The 18,007-nt window shown below is 45.8% G+C and overlaps 1 protein-coding gene across 2 annotated transcripts in view; it reads right to left on the bottom strand.

The window, feature by feature from the left end:
• LOC138582800 (pentraxin fusion protein-like) overlaps positions 1 to 18,007 on the bottom strand; it is a 242,263-nt gene that overhangs the window by 91,587 nt on the left and 132,669 nt on the right. For both annotated transcript variants that reach the window (XM_069654452.1, XM_069654453.1), the window contains 2 exons: positions 14,429 to 14,583; positions 10,135 to 10,182 (listed from right to left, as the gene is read on the bottom strand). In XM_069654452.1, the coding sequence (XP_069510553.1) occupies positions 10,135 to 10,182; positions 14,429 to 14,583 (203 nt within the window). The remainder of the gene's footprint in view (positions 1 to 10,134; positions 10,183 to 14,428; positions 14,584 to 18,007) is intronic.

Genomic DNA, 18,007 nt, shown 5'->3' with positions numbered 1-18,007 from the left:
AAACAGAAGTCCCTAAAATGTGATCTTATTTAAAAGATACCACCAGTATTTTAAATATGGTAAGCAATCTACAATTTGATCCGCAGACACAGTACAATGTTACTTTTGACATAGAGGCTCTGTACACTAATTTTCCACAGACAGAGACTTTACTAATTGTTCAATCAGTTCTGCAGAAACTTAACCCTCCTCCAGATATGCCTATACAATTCATCCTGCAACTAGCAGACATAGCACTTACTAGGAATTTCTTTCTCTAAAAGGACACCTTTTTCAAACAATGCTCTGGCACGGCAACAGGGGCAACTTTTGCCCCATCCCTGGCTAATCTCTATGTAGCAGAGTTTGAAGAAAAACATATCTACCAAATCACCAACCCCTTTCATTCACAGATCTCACTGTGGACTCGCTACATGGATGACGTCGTGGCTATCTTCACTGGTGATGAAACATCCTTTGGAGAATTCATGATATTGTTTAATTCAAGGAATAGATACCCGAAATGTACACACAATATCAACAAAGATGTCATGCAATTCCTTGATGTGGAGATAAGAGCAAATAGTGGTGGACTAAATACAACTGTGTTCTGAAAACCAACAGATCGGAACTCCCTTCTTGAATACTCCAGCTTTCATCCCAAAAGCCTCCTTGATAACTTACCTTTTGGCAAGTTTCTGTGGTAAAGAAGAAACTGTTCAATGTTACAAGCGTACGACCAACAAGCTGGTTTCCTGTCGAACCGCTTAGCAGAAAGAGGATAGCCTAGGAAAAGGATTAGACATGCAAGAAAACGGCGAGAAACATTCCACGTGAAATAACCCTACAACAACAGGTGAGACCGGAAGGCCCTCAACTCATCACTGCAGTATTTAGTTACACAAGTAAAATCAACCAAATCAAAAAAGAAATTCTCAAACTTTGGCCAATACTTAATGTGGGCCCTGTGAACTCACCCACACCAAGATTTGCCATAAAAAGAGAAAACATCTTCAAAATACCCTGGTACTTTCCTATTAGCCACCTGATGTACTTGGACATTAAACTATTCTTTGGGAGACAACACCAGCCTTGGGACGATCTCCATGTGGACAATGCAATGTCTGCATGATGACGACACACACAAGAACTTTGGAACTGGGATGAAAAACCCCAGGGAAACAGAACTCCCTGACTATTTGTAATAGTTCCAATGTTATTTACCTAATAAAATGCCCCTGCCAACTGCTCTTATATTGGTATGACGAGTAGGCCAGTAAAGAAACGGATCCAAGAGCTTATGTCCTGTGTCAGAACCAACCGTGAAAATGCGCCCCGGTGGCACATTTCCAACAAAAAGGACATAATGCCCAGGAAATCAATTGGAATATTATTGAAAAGTTGTAATGTCCAAGACGAGGAGGAGAGCTTGCCAGCATGCTCTTAAAAGGTAAGCAGAATTGGATATTCCGTTTAAAAACAGATCAAAGTGGCTTCAATGAAGCAATACCATGGCAGTCTTTATCCGTGATGGAATAATCCGCTCATGCACATTTACATTTGTAACATGGGGCCACAGAAATATGTGCAGTGACATGCCTCTTATTCTTGAGGTATGTACCTATCATGACTTACTGGACTTCAATATACAGACAACCAATTTCTGGAACGATGTACTCTTTCATGATTCATAAATAACCTTCATTTTGTGACCTTGGTAGCCCCTATCAGTGCTGGCATAGTCAGTTCATTTACAGCATTGGGCCACAGTAATACGCTCAGTGACATGCCTCTTATTTTTGAAGTATGTTCCAATTATGACTTACTGTCTCCTTATTTCATTCATGTTTTTGCTGACTTTGTCTTATAATATGGATCAGGGCACTGCATAGTACATTTCTTTCAAAACAGGAAATCTCTTTTTTTTAAAAAATACTGACGCAGCAGCTCCCTTTCTGTGCCTTAATGGAATCCTACTACGTGCCTCTACTCTACTGTCTGACCTGCCTGACTCACCCCCATACACACGCCTACTCTGGTGTTGTGACTTGGTGTGGCGCTGCCCGATGACGGGGCGCTCGCGGCGGCGTGACGTTGCACGCCGCCGCGTGCAGCATAAATAAACGGGGCGTTCCCGGCCGCGACAGTGCGACCTGAAGCCCGAGCCAGAAGGACGTGTGTCGAGTGAATCCTTGTGTGCTGGTGGGCTTACAGGGATCGCTGGGGGTCAGGACACACCCCCAACAGTGGCGACGAGTGGGGAAAGATGCCTGGGCCCGGCGGTGACGAATGTGCAATTTTTCTTCCTGAAACGGTTTCTTGCTTGCATTTCGTTTCATGCCATAGGCCGTGCTTCACCCACGCGGCTGGCGGGCATTTTGAATAATCAGGCCGTGGACTTCACAGAGCTCTGGTTTGGGCGGTGAGTGGCATCCAGGCCTAATTTTTGGACACACTGCTAGCAGACAGTTTAATCTGCGTGTCTGTGCCCACATTTTGGGTCTCCTATGTCGAGTGCAAGCGAGGAGGAGGGCTACAATGGCTGGGCCTGCATAGCCCATAATTCTTCCTTGACTCAATTTTTGGAACAGCTGAACGCTGGGGCTTTCTTCATCCTCTTCATCATCAGACTGGTGCCCCTGCTGCTTTTTCATCTTCTTCATCATCACGGAGGTGTGTTGCAGTGGTTCTTCATTCTGCTTCCTGGAATCATCAGGCCTGGTGGCTGGGACTGGGCTGTTGAGGATTACCCGTGGAGGGTGACTGTGTGTTCTTGCCATCTTCGCTCCCAGGGTGAACTTTGCTGTGCCTGGAGGTGGATCAGAGTTTGAGTTGCAGCCTCCATTGTCCATGCTGGGGGTGCCTGTGCGCTCGAACTCATGAGTGATACTGAAGATCAGGACAGTGCACAACCAGTAGCGGTGCAGCAGCCTCCACTTGCTCAAGCAGGGCCTCCAGGCCCACTGCCTCCAGTGCAGCCGGTGCAGCAGCCTCCAATTGCTCAAGCAGGGCCTCAAGGCTCAGTGCCTCCAGTGCAGCCAGTGGTAGCACCTGTTGTCCAGCCAATCCTTCCTGCTATGGCCCAGGCACGTGGACACGCGGCCTTGCAGCCCATCCCGGAGTTTGATGTTTCGGGCCCGCCTTCTAGCTTGGGGCCCAGATGGAAGAGGTGGGTTGACCGCCTGGACATTTACTTTCGGGCCACTCAAGTGGTTGATGATGACAGCAGGCTGGCAACCATGTTGTACTTGGCAGGGCCCTCGGTCCAGGAGATCTTTGAATCGCTTCCACCAGGGGATGGATCCTACGGTCAGGCGAAAACCGCGCTTCAAGCCCATTTTCTGCCTCTTGCCAATGCGGACTATGAACGCTTCGTGATGTTGTCCCCCAAACAGAAAGATGACGAGACTTTGGACACTTTCTATGGGCGCCTGAGGCGCCTGTCGCTCACTTGTGCCTGGGGCGATGTGGAGGACATGATTAGGACCATGCTCATCCAGGCATGTTCCTCGGGGGGGCTCAGGCGCCAAGTGTTAAAGGAGCCCGGAATCATGCTGCCAGGCATCCTAGAACTGGGGAGATGCCATAAGTTGTCTCAGGTCTTTTACGCTACATGGCTGGGGAAGTCACGTGATTCCAATCACGAGAACGGGTTGCCTTAATAACGGTGATACTCCCCCGCTGTCATTCTAGTTACTAAAGGAGCTCGACAGCTACACGCATGATTGGGACCTCGTATAACGTTACCAGAAAGTAGGTCATGACAATTCAGAATGTATTTGTCATTTTTCATTGCTGCTGATTTGCGACAACATCACCCAATGCCTGGTCACAGATGGCAGCGTTGCTAGACTCCGATGTATATCTGCTCCTCTGTTTACACAGAAGTGGAGATTCCAAAATGGTTATGCGCATATGTTGACAAATGCGCTCCACTTTACTTTTGGGTTTCCACCCTTTTGCCTCACAAAGTTTGGCCTCTATGAGAGGTGGCATATGTTAATATGCAACCAGAACTTAACAAGGTTGGCATCCATGATACTGCATGCCTCTATTAGACACCTGGCACACGTGTCTATGAGTAAACAAGACTATGGGCCTCATTACGAGTTTGGAGGCAGACATGCCCTGAATGAGGAAATACCTGGCCATTCCGACCTTGGAGGGCCCGGTATTTCCCCTTTCAGGGAACCCTGACCCGGACCTTCCCCATTCCCATTCAAGCTCCCATAGGGCTCAATGGGAATGGGGAGGGAGCTAACAACGGGCCCGTTAACAACGGGCCCGTTGTTAGCTCCCTGGTCTCCTCGCGGGACCCACTATGGACGTCTGGTAAAACCAGACGTCCACAGCGGGTCCCGCAAGGGAACCTCGTAATTATGGGGCGGAATGGGTTTAATGGCGCCGGCACCTTTACTGGCGCCGTTGAACCCATTCCGCCTGCCTCGTAATGAGGCCCTATGCACGGAAAAACAAGTGCGTCCTGCCTTACATCGCTCTCTGGCCTTTTGACTTTCTAATGCCTAACTAGATGGTGAAAATAGAGCACACCAGACTACACTTGTATAGGAGAGCGCTGTTGTGAAAAACTACATCTTTTTGATCTCCACAAGAGCTACCATACAGGTTAGTGCCCCAATATACTTTTATATCTATGGACAATAAGATTCAAATTTCTGATGGGATCCACAATCCTCCCTTTTTGTTCAAGGTTGTCATGTGTTTTTTTAACAAAGTTACTGTACATTGTAGGAATGCATATAATGGAGTGCATTCTCTCTAGCCAATTTGTTTGGGGTTGCAACAGACAAGTGATTCTGGATTATGCCTTTTTTTACTTACAGGTCTCTTACTTGAAGCCTCTCCAGTCTTTGACATTAGAAGTGTGGTAACGCATACTCCACACAGTATTTCCTCTGGTTACTCAATTCTCCATAGTACCAGATATTCGTGAAGACTGTCCTGAAGAAAGTGGTTACATCTACATTTATACCACTGAAACCGGTAGACAGCGGTTGCCACATATAGGAGGCTAAAGTCTGCCCACCTTACTTTTGAGCAACTTACAACTCTTCACACTCCCTGTTAAGAAACAGTATTTGAGAACAGAGAGAGAGGAGTGTTTTGTCTTCTTGCATTTCACACTTGGTGTTGCTACTTATAAGCAACACTCTTGTATGTTGGGTTTCTCTCTCTTCTTCTAACCCTAAGTAACCCTAGGTTCACTCAGTAAATCTATGGGATATTAAACTGTTATGTACCCACAATAGATCTCTGACTAGATGCGTTAGGTGTTCTTTTTTTAACCTTTTTTTCCATGTGTTCATATGTATGTGAGACAGTGGCTTAGGACGGACCAGGTTGAGTACTCGTTTTGAGCTTTGACCATCTGGCAAACTATTGTTCTTTTACTGTCTCCTTTTAGATAAGCGGCACATCAGCGCTTTATAGTATTAGTCACCAAATAGGCAGTTTTAGCAAGAAAACTGTGCTATCCTTGTGTCTTTTTTGTAAACCTATTCCTCTGAAGGCCACTGTATGACTGAAAAGTTTTGTTGCAGATAAACTAAACACAGATGTGTTTTGCCTATTTTTGTGTTAAACCACTGATGAGTTAGGGCAAAACCCTGTTCATTCAAAGTTTGTGCCCCCGCCTGTATTTTTGTTGCCCAGAGCAATGCCAGAGGTTAAGATTCATTCTAAACATTCCAGCCATCACCTCTTTGTTTATGCTTTGACACCCCGAGTGGGACGGGTATGGCCAGACGTGGACTATAGACCCAAGCTACTCCTCACTGATGAGCCCCAACAAGGCTGAAACATGTCTGGGGATGCTTGTGGTCTCGTGCAGAAGGGATGTGAACTAGCATTTTGGCCTGGACTGCCCCTTTTGGGGTGGGTCCAAGCCTGATTTGCATACCGTCTTTCCACTTCCTTAATGGCCTGGCAGGCAAAGAACGATGGTCTGGAGGGTTGCCCAGAGCAATGCCAGAGGTTAAGATTCATTCTAAACCTGCCAGCCATCACCTCATTTTTTGCTTTGTCACCCCAAGTGGGATGGGTATGCCCAGACGTGGATCCCGTGCCTGCTGGGCCTAGAGACCCAAGCTACTCCTCACTGATGAGGCCCAACAAGGCTGAAACATGTCTGGGGATGTTTGTGGTCTTGTGCAGAAGGGATGTGAATTAGCAGTTCGGGCAGGACTGCCCCTTTAGAGGTGGGTCCAAGCCTGATTTGCATATGGTCGTTCCCCTTCTGTAATGGCTTGGCAGGCGAAGAACGATGGTCTGGAGGATTGCCCAGAGCAATGCCAGAGGTTAAGATTCATTGTAAACCTTCCAGCCATCACCTCTATGTTTTTGCAGAGAGAAAAGGCAACGGGGAGCTAGCAAAGGGGGTGTGTAGGCAAACAGATACCCCTCTCGTTCCATTCTAACCGTTATTCTAGCAGATTTCATATTTTTCTATGTTCTGGTCAGGCAGAGAATTCTTCTATTAAATCAGCTCCTGGCACTCGCATCCAATAGGGTGGATTTTGTTACCATGGCTTTCTTTAGAGACATGGGAACATTTTGCTGCTCAAGCCTTTCCCCCTTCTCTTGTACTTTTTCTCAAGTTCAAAACCAAGTCTGGGCAGGCGCTACGCGCTCGCCTTGGAACCAAAACGACACGGAGCACCACAGGTTCGAACCCCGGGTCCGCGCTTAGAAACCTCTGGGCATTAAGTATGTTATAAAATAACCTATCATATCATATAACTAATTGCTAGTTCATTCATCATAGAAGTGGGAGATTTTGCTTTCGCTGCTTGTGTCCAAGGCGCCTATTAAGATTTTGAGATGGTAGCGGTTTGCCTACTATATTTTGAAAGTTGGGAATACAAGTATTTTTTAGGCAGTAAAAATCATTTAAATTCTGAATAGGGGTATTCTGTAGGTGAGCAAAAATATATTTTAAGTATAAAACAGATTGCCTTTTGTAATCAATACTTATTTCAACATAGTAACTCATGCCCATTAAACATAACTATTTTACCTATTTAGTTTCTCTTCAGGTAATTGTAAGGTGTTTCTCCCATTTTTGTCTATAGGAATGAGTGAGTCGCAACCTGTAGGAGACCTGAGCATATGAGTATAACACCTCACTGCACACATGTGCAATACATATGAATGAAGCAGGGGTACTAATGGATGGTCCCTCGTGAGGGCCTAGAGTTGGTCAGCCCAATTTACTGGCAGCTGTACTGGTGCACCTGATTAAATACACAGACACAGTCTTACTTCTTATAATAAGTGTAATCGCTTCCGTTTATGTAATTTCACTCTGTCAACTCAATCCTTCGTACATATGAACAATATTACCCCACTGTGCTCCTAGCAGAGGTGCTCTCTGCTAGTACATGAAAAGAACAATACATTACAGTTCTCATTCCATCACTTTTCGTTAGCATTCATTACTTATTTGCTGCCAGATGTACATTCACATATTGTAAATAACATATTAAATAGGTCTATGATGCCACCTTGAAAACGATTGCATTCACATTTGGTAAATAAATATTCAAATGGACCCATGGGGATCACCTTGAGAATAACTGCATTCACAGTTGGTAAATAGATAGATAAATAATCAGTGGTGTCACCTGAGAACATGCAAATTCACATTTGGTAAAGCAGTAATCGATTTGGACGTACCAGTGTCCCTTCACTATTCGTAGTGGCAAAACATGTCACTGGGACGTATCCCACTCAACATCACAACCCACCAATCACCCAGTCAGACCACCAGGCCATAATCCACCGCTCCCCGGCGCCAGGGGAAGCAGCTCAGATTAGATCCTAGCGGGATGTTACAGGCTCCCTACAGCGCCAGCCAAGCATCCAGCCCAGAGCTGGGCACGGCACTGCACCCCAGTGCGGATACAACAGACCCCAACAACCGATTTTCCTCAGGCGAGTTCCCTCATCACCACCCTCCACGGAACTACTGATCGGGTAAGGCCTCTCAGCGTCACCGGGACAAGAGAGGAGATTATTACCTTCCGCCTGTTCCTCCACTTGTCCACACGTTAGCCGTGAAGCCGGCACAAGTAGGGCTCAGATTCCCTCTGATACTCTTTACCTATCCTACCTGACTGCTACACTAGGCACGAGCACCTTCCACTCTCTCTGCTCCATGAGCGGTGGCGGGCAGGGGTGGCATCCGCCAAGGGCTCCTTCAGAATCACGCCCTCCGGCACACTCTCTCGACCGCAGGTGGGGAAGGGAGAAATACTGCTTCAGACGTGTGGACGGCCTACGGATGGGGGCCCGTCACTGCTTAAACAGAGGGCCTCGATGCCCTCTGTGACTGTATGGAGCTCCCTTCTCTCCTCGTCCCTCCAGGCGATCTCCCTCTGACGCTCCCCTCGGGCTCTTATGCTCCCTGGGAGTTCTCCACTGATGTCCGCCAGCCAGTCCTGAGTGAAATCACCTTACAGACAGACCGCTCCCCCTGCTGGTGGAACCTACCATCATTGCTCTGGCACACACTGCTCACCAAAACCACGCAGCACGGTGAAACCGGCAACACGAAGGGTAAATAAACAAACATGCTCCCTAAGCCACGTGACCCATAGCCCATGCACACACAGAAACCCACAAGCAATGCGGGTTTACATAATAATAATATTAGAGCTCTTTCCTATGGCAATGTTTTGCTAGAACACTGATTCCAAACTTTGATGTGAAGGTGGATTCAGGAGGCTTCTATTTGTTTGTAATTTCCTATATTTTATGCAGAGTATTTTTACTATTTTGTTGGCAGTATTTGCATATTTTTAGGGAGGAACAGCATCTGCTACATCGCTTATCTGAAGGGCTGCTTGCATCAATAGGCCTCTTTTTGGTGCCTTCTCAACTCTCATCGTTTAATTTGAATAAACAGGAAATCAGCTTCTCTTTCTTCTGTTGGCATGTGGTGGTCAGGAAACCAGACAGCTGCTCGGGCAGTGATTTGGTGGGCTTTACGCCACGAGTTGATATGGAGGTCAGAAGAGAATCCTTCAGTGTTGATGCAGAACCAACAATCATTTTCTCAGCATTTTGCTCCAGCTCTCAAGGGAGGATCTCCATGATCTGCTCATGAGATTCTACCTCTCTTTAGCTGCTTGAGAGCGTTGATTCTAGAGGGGGACTTTCCCTAACTTCCTCCAGGTTCGAGTTGAGTCTATGGCTTGTTTCACCTGTTTGGTCACCATGGGAACAGTTCCATTACCTGAGGTCAACGGCTCCCCCTGCAGAACATACGGGCAATCCTTACTTTCTTGCAGACAGGCGCCCACAGTCTTGTTGAACAGCAGAGGCATTGAAGGCGCAGGCTCTTTAGCATAGCAGGCATGCAGGCCGTGCCCTCACTGGAGGGAGCAGTCTCCTAGTCACATTCGCAGGAAGTTGCATTGAATTTGTATATTTGTTTTCAATTGAAGAACACGGATATCAGTTTCATTCAGAAATGACTTACAATAACACATTTACAGATGGCGTAACAATGGTGTGTACAATAACATAATGAAGGGAATAAGTAGGGAGCCAGTTCATAAGGACGCATATCAGGGACACAATAAAACAAACAGAAACAAAATGTACATAGGAAAACAGGTGACTTCTGGGTACATGGCTTTGCAATTTAAATTTCTTCAAAGCTTGGGTAAATCTATGACCGTAACTCCTGGTGAATTATTCGCTCTAACATGTACATGAGTTTGTTTAAGTTGCCATATTTAAGTTGCTACTTGAAGGTCATTTACGATTCACGTAGATACATGCGGTAAAAGGCTCTGGCCTGTGGCAGTTATATACTTTTACTGGGCCAACTCAAAAAAGTAAGATGTGGGGCATATAGTTAATGAAAATGAATGCTAAGTCTTGTGCTTCAAGGCCAGAAGGCTCTAAGAAAGAGATTGTTTTCATTGTGTTGGGTCTCAGGTGTTAAGCTGCATTGTACAGCAACACCCAGGCTCGCTGTTCTCGTCACTTGGTTCTGTACCACGCGTGTGGGCGATAGGGTGTACTGGCACCACCCTCTGGCCTGAAGATGAATTTCAGACGGATATCCCTAATGGGTACTTTTATTCTATAAATTAGATGGCAGAAAAAAATGCTTGGTTACTTTACCTCCGTGCAGCGTCCTTTCTGGAGCATGGATCTTGTTTCCTTCTCCACCTGTTGAAATAAGTATTGGAAATGAATTGACAACTTTGGAAAGAACCATAGGGCAGTTCATTTATTTGACAAGATATGTGTTGCAATATATGAAAGGAGTTTGGAAAAAACCCATATAAAACCTTTCTTTTCTGTGCATCTTCAATCCAGCTTCCATCCTTCACCCTCCCTTCCTGCTGCTGCTTTCACTTTAGAAGCACATAATAAGCTGCATAAATCCCACAAACCTTCAGAAAAGCCTTTGTTAAGGCACTGCTCCAGGTCTCTGCAACCAGCGGCTCACCAGAGGTTTTTGATTATGGCTCCCATGATCCCTCAGCCTTGACTATGCTGGCCAGTGCAGATGGGCATTGTAGTCTAAAACATCTGTAAAGCCAAGGTGTTCAGACCTCTGCTCTACTAAAAGAAACTGACAAGTGATTCCAACAACCTGAAAGCTATGGCTTCATCTTTAGCACACCCCACACTGCTAAATTCCTGGAGAAATCGAGGATCACATCGGAGCCAACAACCTCTTACACAAATCACAACACAAACTCAGCTGTTGAGATGAATGAAATGTACACTCTCATCGATCCGGAACACTCTGAAACACACCAATGATGCAAACAGCCAAAGTGTACTCATTATTTTGGATATCTCCTCAGCATTTAAAGTTATCAGCCACAAAATCCTTATTAAAAGACATAATGACCTAAAATCAGACGGAACTGAGCTACGATGAATATCTTCATTGCTTGTCAAATGGACCAAAAAACACCAGAAATGGCTTCTTTCAGGTATCGACACGCCACCACTGGAGTACCGTTGCGATACAGCATTCATCTTAACATTGACATGAATCGCCACGTGGAACTCATGAACAACTTAAGCGTCATATGTTTCAACTATGTGAATGATACCCAAACCAGCTACACATTACGGACAAAAGAATTGCATATCAACTAGACCTTGGCATCTACCTCGCACAAGTCAACTCGTGGATGATGACAAATTGACTCAAACTTAACCCAACCAAAATGTGATTTGTGGCACCACAACAACCAACCCCACTCAATCCCCTTGCCTGAAGAAATAGGAACCAGCACACAGATGACAGCAAAGGTTAAAATCCTGGGCTTCTCATGGACAGTAACCTCACACTCAAACGCCTGGCAACAGCCGTCGCATTGTCTCCAATTCCAAAATATCCATCACATAGTGTCATATCCCCCCTTCTCACATAGAACCAAGGCAGTTATCACACTATTACCTGCTAGCATAGACTACCCCAAAAGCTTCTACCTGGGACTTTGGGAATAGTTACTAAACAGAGCCCAAAGAACTGCTACAGCGCAAAAACACATCATCGTGGCCATTCGAACACTCTGAGCACTCTAGTAGCTCCCAGTCAAACACAGGATGCATTTAAAAACTCTGGGCATCACCCACCATGACATCCCTGGCAGTGGCCTAAATCCATCAAGAGGAAATTCATCCACTACAATCCAACCAGAGTGCTTTTCTCCAGCAATGAAGACTTACTAGCAGTGAGAAGCTTCACATGGAAATGTCAAAGAGACTCCTCCTTCTGATACCTGTCTACCAAGCTATGGCTCAATCCTCAAGCATTTGTGCAAATAGGAAGACCACCAGGTTTCAGAAAATCATTCAAACACTGGCTATACACAAGACCATACCCAAATTACCAGAGTGGCACCCTTAAAGTCTAGACCATTTTCAACTAACCACCATCCCAGATTTAGACACAAAGGCCCATCGGAAACAATCTGATAAACAGATGCTCAAGCCAAAGGCGAACCACCTTGGGCATTTTACAACTTAAATAAGCATACGTCTTGGGATCAAAAAGGCTTTCTGCAATGAACGACAGGGACGAGAACTTTGCAAGCCATGACACAACTGAGATAGGACCCTTTCAGGTTCATCTTACCAGCACATTCGATACACGCATGCCTTGGGAAATCAGACACAGTCAGGTCGGTCTACTGTTCCCTTGCCTGAAATAGAACCTGCTGCTGTGAGAACTCTGCACTCGGTCAAGAACAACACAGTGGAACCGCCACTCATGGAACTTCACTCCATCCCAAACTGTTCATTCTAGCACTGAACTCCATAACAGGAGCCCCAACCCACACCTGCTCATGGCAGCTTTATACCTTCTAATAACAAATAAAAATGGGAAGAGCTATGCCAAAGATGGCATCTTTGGCTCTGGCACCACAGACTCCACCAAACCTAGCTAATGCCTTGGTCTCATAGTAATCTCATATCTTGGGTTCTCCATATAGATAAAACACACACCCAAGTGGCATCACCACAAAGTACATAGAACCATGTCAGCACTAGATCAACTGAAAGATAACAGGCAATGTGCATTACTTCTCTTACTTGACCTTTCAGCCGCTTTTGATTTGGTGGACCACAATATCCTCTGTGAACACCTCTCATCAGCGGGAGGATCTCATCTCGCAAGAGGCCGCCAACTGGATCAAATCCTTTCTAAGTAACAGATCGATGAGAGTCTTCTCTCCTTCTGCTGCTGCGGACCCAGCCCCCATTACATGCGGAGTGGTGCAAGGCTCTTGCGTCTCTCCAACAATCTATAATGTATTTACAAAGCCTCTTTTGACAAATTGGATCATTTGGGTGTCATCTATACGAACTACGCAGATGACACCCAGATACTTACACCTCTCTCGGGCAACTATGACACAGACCTCGCCTTACTAAATAAAAATGTATCTTATCATCCAGGCATAGATGGCAGTCCACAGCCTCTGCCTGAATGATGAAAAGACTGAGACTCTGATTTTAGGTGCCCCTACGCCCTTCAAACTTGCTGCCCAATACTCTTCATTCAATATAGACGGCAATAACATCAAAGTCGCTAAGGAGACTAAAACACTAGGTTTTTAACTTGATTCCACTCTGCACCTGCACAAACAAGTTCATGTGACGGCTTCTGCAACCTCCTACACATGTCAGCTTACACATGCTTGCAAACTGTACCTTTCAACAAATAGCTGCATTACACTAGTGAGAGCTTTAATCTTGTCTAAACTTGATTACTGCAATCCTCTCTATGCAGGACAGCCTTGAGTATCCCAAGGAGAGAACATATCTCAGAAACTAGAAGGAAGCAAAAATGGCTCTTCATCAAGGACAGGATTAATTTCAAAATAGTCTCCATTACGCATAAATGCCTTAAGAATGCGGCTCCCCAGTACTTAACAGAGAAAGTCATTAAAAAAAAAACTCATCTCGACCCACTAGATCTACCAACTCCTTTTGAATTACAGTTCAACTTCAAAAGAGGTGGTGGCAACATCTTCCCTGTTCAGGCTGCCCAACACTGGAATGCTCTCCCCCTTATTTGCGCACCGATCAGACATTCCAAAGCTTCAGGACTAGCACTAAAAAGCTAAAAAGTGGCTAGTTATGAACTACATTGTACACACGAATGCTTAGAGCACACAGAGGTCTTAATTGCTTTTTCTTTATAATGCACCTGTCCCACTCCGCATTATACATCTCCTTTACATGCCTGACCTTTGTAAATTATGTGTAAATGCCTTCTTTCTACGTTGTTGACCTGTCTATGTTTATAGCCTACATTTGCTTTGCTATGACTATCTGTATGTATCCATTTTGTATCAAAGCTGTCTTGTAATGCTCCCAGATAACCCAGGGTGTGGTGCGCTTTATAAATGAATAAAACAAACAAACAAACTAAGGACCCGGTATCTTCAAGCCTGCACTCCTCAAACTCCAGGTTTCACACCTTCCTTCATCTCTATCCTACTAAAACCCCAAACCTTCATCTTTCCTTGCAAAGCCAAACAGAGTGATACAGCCAAAAAGGCAGTTGTGCATTAAACAAGATCAACTTACATTTCATTATATGGCATGGAGCTAAACCCTAGCTCCACCCCTTGGATCTCAGCTTATGCTTTACGATGTCTGAACACTTGGGTCACTGCTGCATAGGGGTGTCTACTCCCCCTAGGATCCAAGCCTGTGCTAAAATGTGCCTGAACAGTAGGTGTCCTTGTTATGCAGTGTGCCAATATTTGCAGGTGTGACCTTCCGGTTGCATGCTTATTTCTGAAGCTCTGAACCTACTGTGCTATTTTACTAAGTCTCAGAAGGAGAGGCCATGGCATGAGAGGAGGGGAACCCTAATTGCCCAGGACCTTACAAATCCAGCCTCCTAAACTCTGTGTGTGTGAATCAGTCTACTCACTAGGGGTGTCCTCTGGCACGCCAAAGACCTGAATCTCGCAGATGGCAAGGGACTCCTCACGCCCTGGGATGAACACAGTCACGTAGCGTCCTATCATCGCACCACAGTCAAAGCCAAGAGTGTCTCCCGGGGCAACAGAGAGGATTGAGCCACAGCTGCAAGGGGAAGATGGAGGCACAAGTTAAAGTTCATGTACAGACGCCTACATTTCTCTGCTGGAAGATAACCTTAAGCTGAATGTAGAATACCCAATCCCTTCCCACAAGGCCAAGCCTTCCACGAATAGACCATGCACCATTTGGCATATGCAACCACATGTATCAATTTCAATTTAATTCTTCACTTTCTCACTTCAGTTCTGGAGTGGCAAACCAAGTTTAAAAATATTTGGACCAGCACATGCTGTTCAATGTAAGGCAGTCAGGACCCTCAACTTCATGGAAAATCAGGAGAGAGGGTTACTGGGTACTTCAGAAATCCAATACTGGAGGGATACCTGGCTCGGTGATAGTGGTCTGCCATCTGTGACTTTCCATGCGTTTTGGACTACAACTTCTAAGATCCCTCACATTGACTATGCTGGCAAAGACTTTTGGAATTTGCAGTTAAAATTATCTGCAGACCTCTGAATTCTATGGGGATGGGGCCTTGAACGAGGAGTTCAGAGGGTATTGTGAAACAATTTATAGACAGCATAATTTAGTGAGTGGAGAAGGTCTGATTCTGAGGTGCATGCAAATGTAAGAAAGTGTTCTTCCATGAAGGAGGAACACTTTACTTACAAACACCATATTCTGATGATGAAAGAATGTGGTGCAGGGACATGAAAGCTTCGGCTTTTGCGGGTGCCTGATTGATGGCTTGACAACAGCCCTAACAACCATCAGGAATGCAGGGCAGCCACACGGAGGGGATTCTCCTCTCAGCAGCACTGGTTTTGCACGACAAAAAAGGAGTAATAATACTGTATCTTTGAGGTGCTGTTAAACTCCACTGCATACCTTTTCCCTTTTTTAAACAATCCATTTCTTAGACTGCAGCACCACGTTTGTAGTTTAATGAAAGTTTAAGAAATGTTTCATGAACTAGAAGAAATGCTCACAATGTCACTGGAGCACATGTTTCCCCCACAATGTAGGATTTTAGCAGCTTCTGCTGCTGGAAAGCACAACATATCCCCTCTAATATTTCCACACACCTCATGATGATGGTGCTGGCAAATGGAGGGGAGAATGTCTTATTTCCACACACTTTTTATCACAAGCTCAGAATCAGACCCTGAGATGGGTGATAATACCGGAGTGGAAATATTGTGCATTCCAGAAGCAAAAGCTGCTAAAACCACGCGTTGTGGGGGAAATACGTGCTCCAGTGGCAGAAAGTTTTCATAAACTTTCATTAAACTAGAAAAGTGGTGCTGCAGTCTGTGAAATTCCACGTTTACAATTGGAAAAAGTATGCTGTGTTGTTTAACGGCACTTCCTAGGGTACTGTTAATGAACACCTCTTTAGGCTTTTTGCATTAAGGGTGTTCTGGCTTTGGAATACAGTCTCTGACAGACAATAATGCATGCAGTGGTTGTCAGGAATGTTGCTATGCTGTAAACCACGGCTTCCCAGGAGTGGCAGAGTTGTTTTGTTAACGCCACTCTTGGGTCAGCTCTGAATCCTTGGCATTATGCTAATGTGTCTTTTGGCAGTGAAACACCGCCTTTTCTTTTTAGCACGTACCTCTTAATCAGCCCCATGGTGTGTTTAATCGAGAAACACCATATTCAAACAAAGACAGTGGGGCTCATTACAAGTATGCCGGTCCGGAAACAACGGTGCCGGTAAGGTTTCCGACACCATTGTTTCCGGACCGGCATACTACAAGTCTGCCTGCCGAAGCAGCTATGCCCGACAGGTCTGATCCTGCCGGGCACAGCGGCCACGATAGGCAGATTGTCATGGAAGCACCAGCACTGTTAGCAACGGTGCCTGTGCTTTCATGGTCGCGACTCCCATAGAGTCCTACTGGACTCTATGGGAATGGGTACTTACAATTTACCGGAGCCTGACTTTCCGGGCCGCAAGGGTTGTAATCTCCCAGTGGCACTGGGAAGTCAGGCGCCAGTAAATATTTACGGGTCTGGCAGCAACCCCCCAGTAGCACCGGCACGGTTACCGCTGGACCCGTAATGAGCCCCAGTTTCTCTAATTTGAGATGTTTCCTTGCATTTCAGTCTCTAAAGCGGTAGGCAGCGCAGAGGTCTTACACAGTGTTCAAAATGATAGACTGAGAATGAATGTTACCTGTCGCCATGGTAATGCACCTGGGACAAGGCTTTATCAGGTGGATACTGCTACTATACCTTCATCCATTAGCCTTGGTTCGCATAAATAGGGTCGTAGCTAGGACACTGCGCACTGGCAGGGGCCTTAAGTGAGCAGCATGCCCCCCTAAGTGCTTGCATCAACTATGCATCCTCTAGAACACCTGGTGCAGAACAGAATGAGGAACTGTGGGTTCAGGAGCAGGGGCGTATGGCGGATCTCACTCAACACCTGTCTTCCTTTAAGTGTTAGACCCATCCAGGATTTCCCCCCAGCTGCACTCAGCGCTGGGATTAGGTTATCAATCAATTCTTTTTTTAACACGTTCAACAACTCAAGCTTTTCATGTACGCATATAAGAAAAGGTAATAAAATACACGCCATAAAAACAATGTGATTAGATCATAATAAAAACCTAAAAGCGCAAGTGTTTAGTCTTGCACATTTCTAGAATAATACAGAAATTCCTGTGGGTGTGAAAATTGCACTCATTGAGGTTGTCAAAATGCCCCTGTGCTATGAAGTGTAACAGAGATCGATAAAAGGCCAAGGGCCTACAAGATGACTGGTTAAGCAAGGCTTGGCGCCCGGGCCGCCCCTGAGGCCTCTCCCTCCAAATTTGCCTCCATCGCTGTTGAGTACATCTACTGAGCCGGCACCTTTTCCTCAGTTCCCATGAGACATGGACCTTGGTGCAACTCTACCTCTTGGTACCATGTTGAGGCCTCCATTTGGCACCTTATTTAGGTGCTACACATAGACTAACCTTAATGTAACAACTATTCGGCTTATTCCATTGGTTGCTGTGCCCTTATGTGGGTAAGACATTATCTGCTGAGGTTCTGGGTCTGTCTTTAATCTTCCAGGAACCTTCTACATAGCTTGCTGTTTTTCTTGGTCACCCTAAGTGTGGGTTCAGCCTGGAAACCCTTGGTTGGCCTCAAAGATGTGATGGTGTTGGTCTGACCTCCTGCAGATCCCAGAGGAGCACCCGGTGAATGCTATAATCGAGGCACAAAAACCATCTCTATGTTCCTTAAGGTGCACCTGAATACCATTTGCAGGCTGGTGCAAAAGTCACAAGGCAAGGTGGGGGGGGGGGCATGATCTTGGGGAACCACCAACTGATAGGAAATGGGGCAGAGAATTCACACGCACTTCTACCGTCTCCAATAAAAGCAGATCGACCGGCTGCATGACATGAGGAAACAGGATCGCCCGCTACAGGATTTGTCGGAGTCCTTCGTGGGAGTATGGGGGGTG

Source organism: Ambystoma mexicanum, chromosome 3q (assembly GCF_040938575.1).
Source record: "Ambystoma mexicanum isolate Mex_15411 chromosome 3q, UKY_AmexF1_1, whole genome shotgun sequence".
NCBI classification, from domain to species: domain Eukaryota; kingdom Metazoa; phylum Chordata; class Amphibia; order Caudata; family Ambystomatidae; genus Ambystoma; species Ambystoma mexicanum.
The sequence above is the reverse complement of the archived record's forward strand: the minus strand, read 5'-3'. Positions and strand labels throughout refer to the sequence as shown.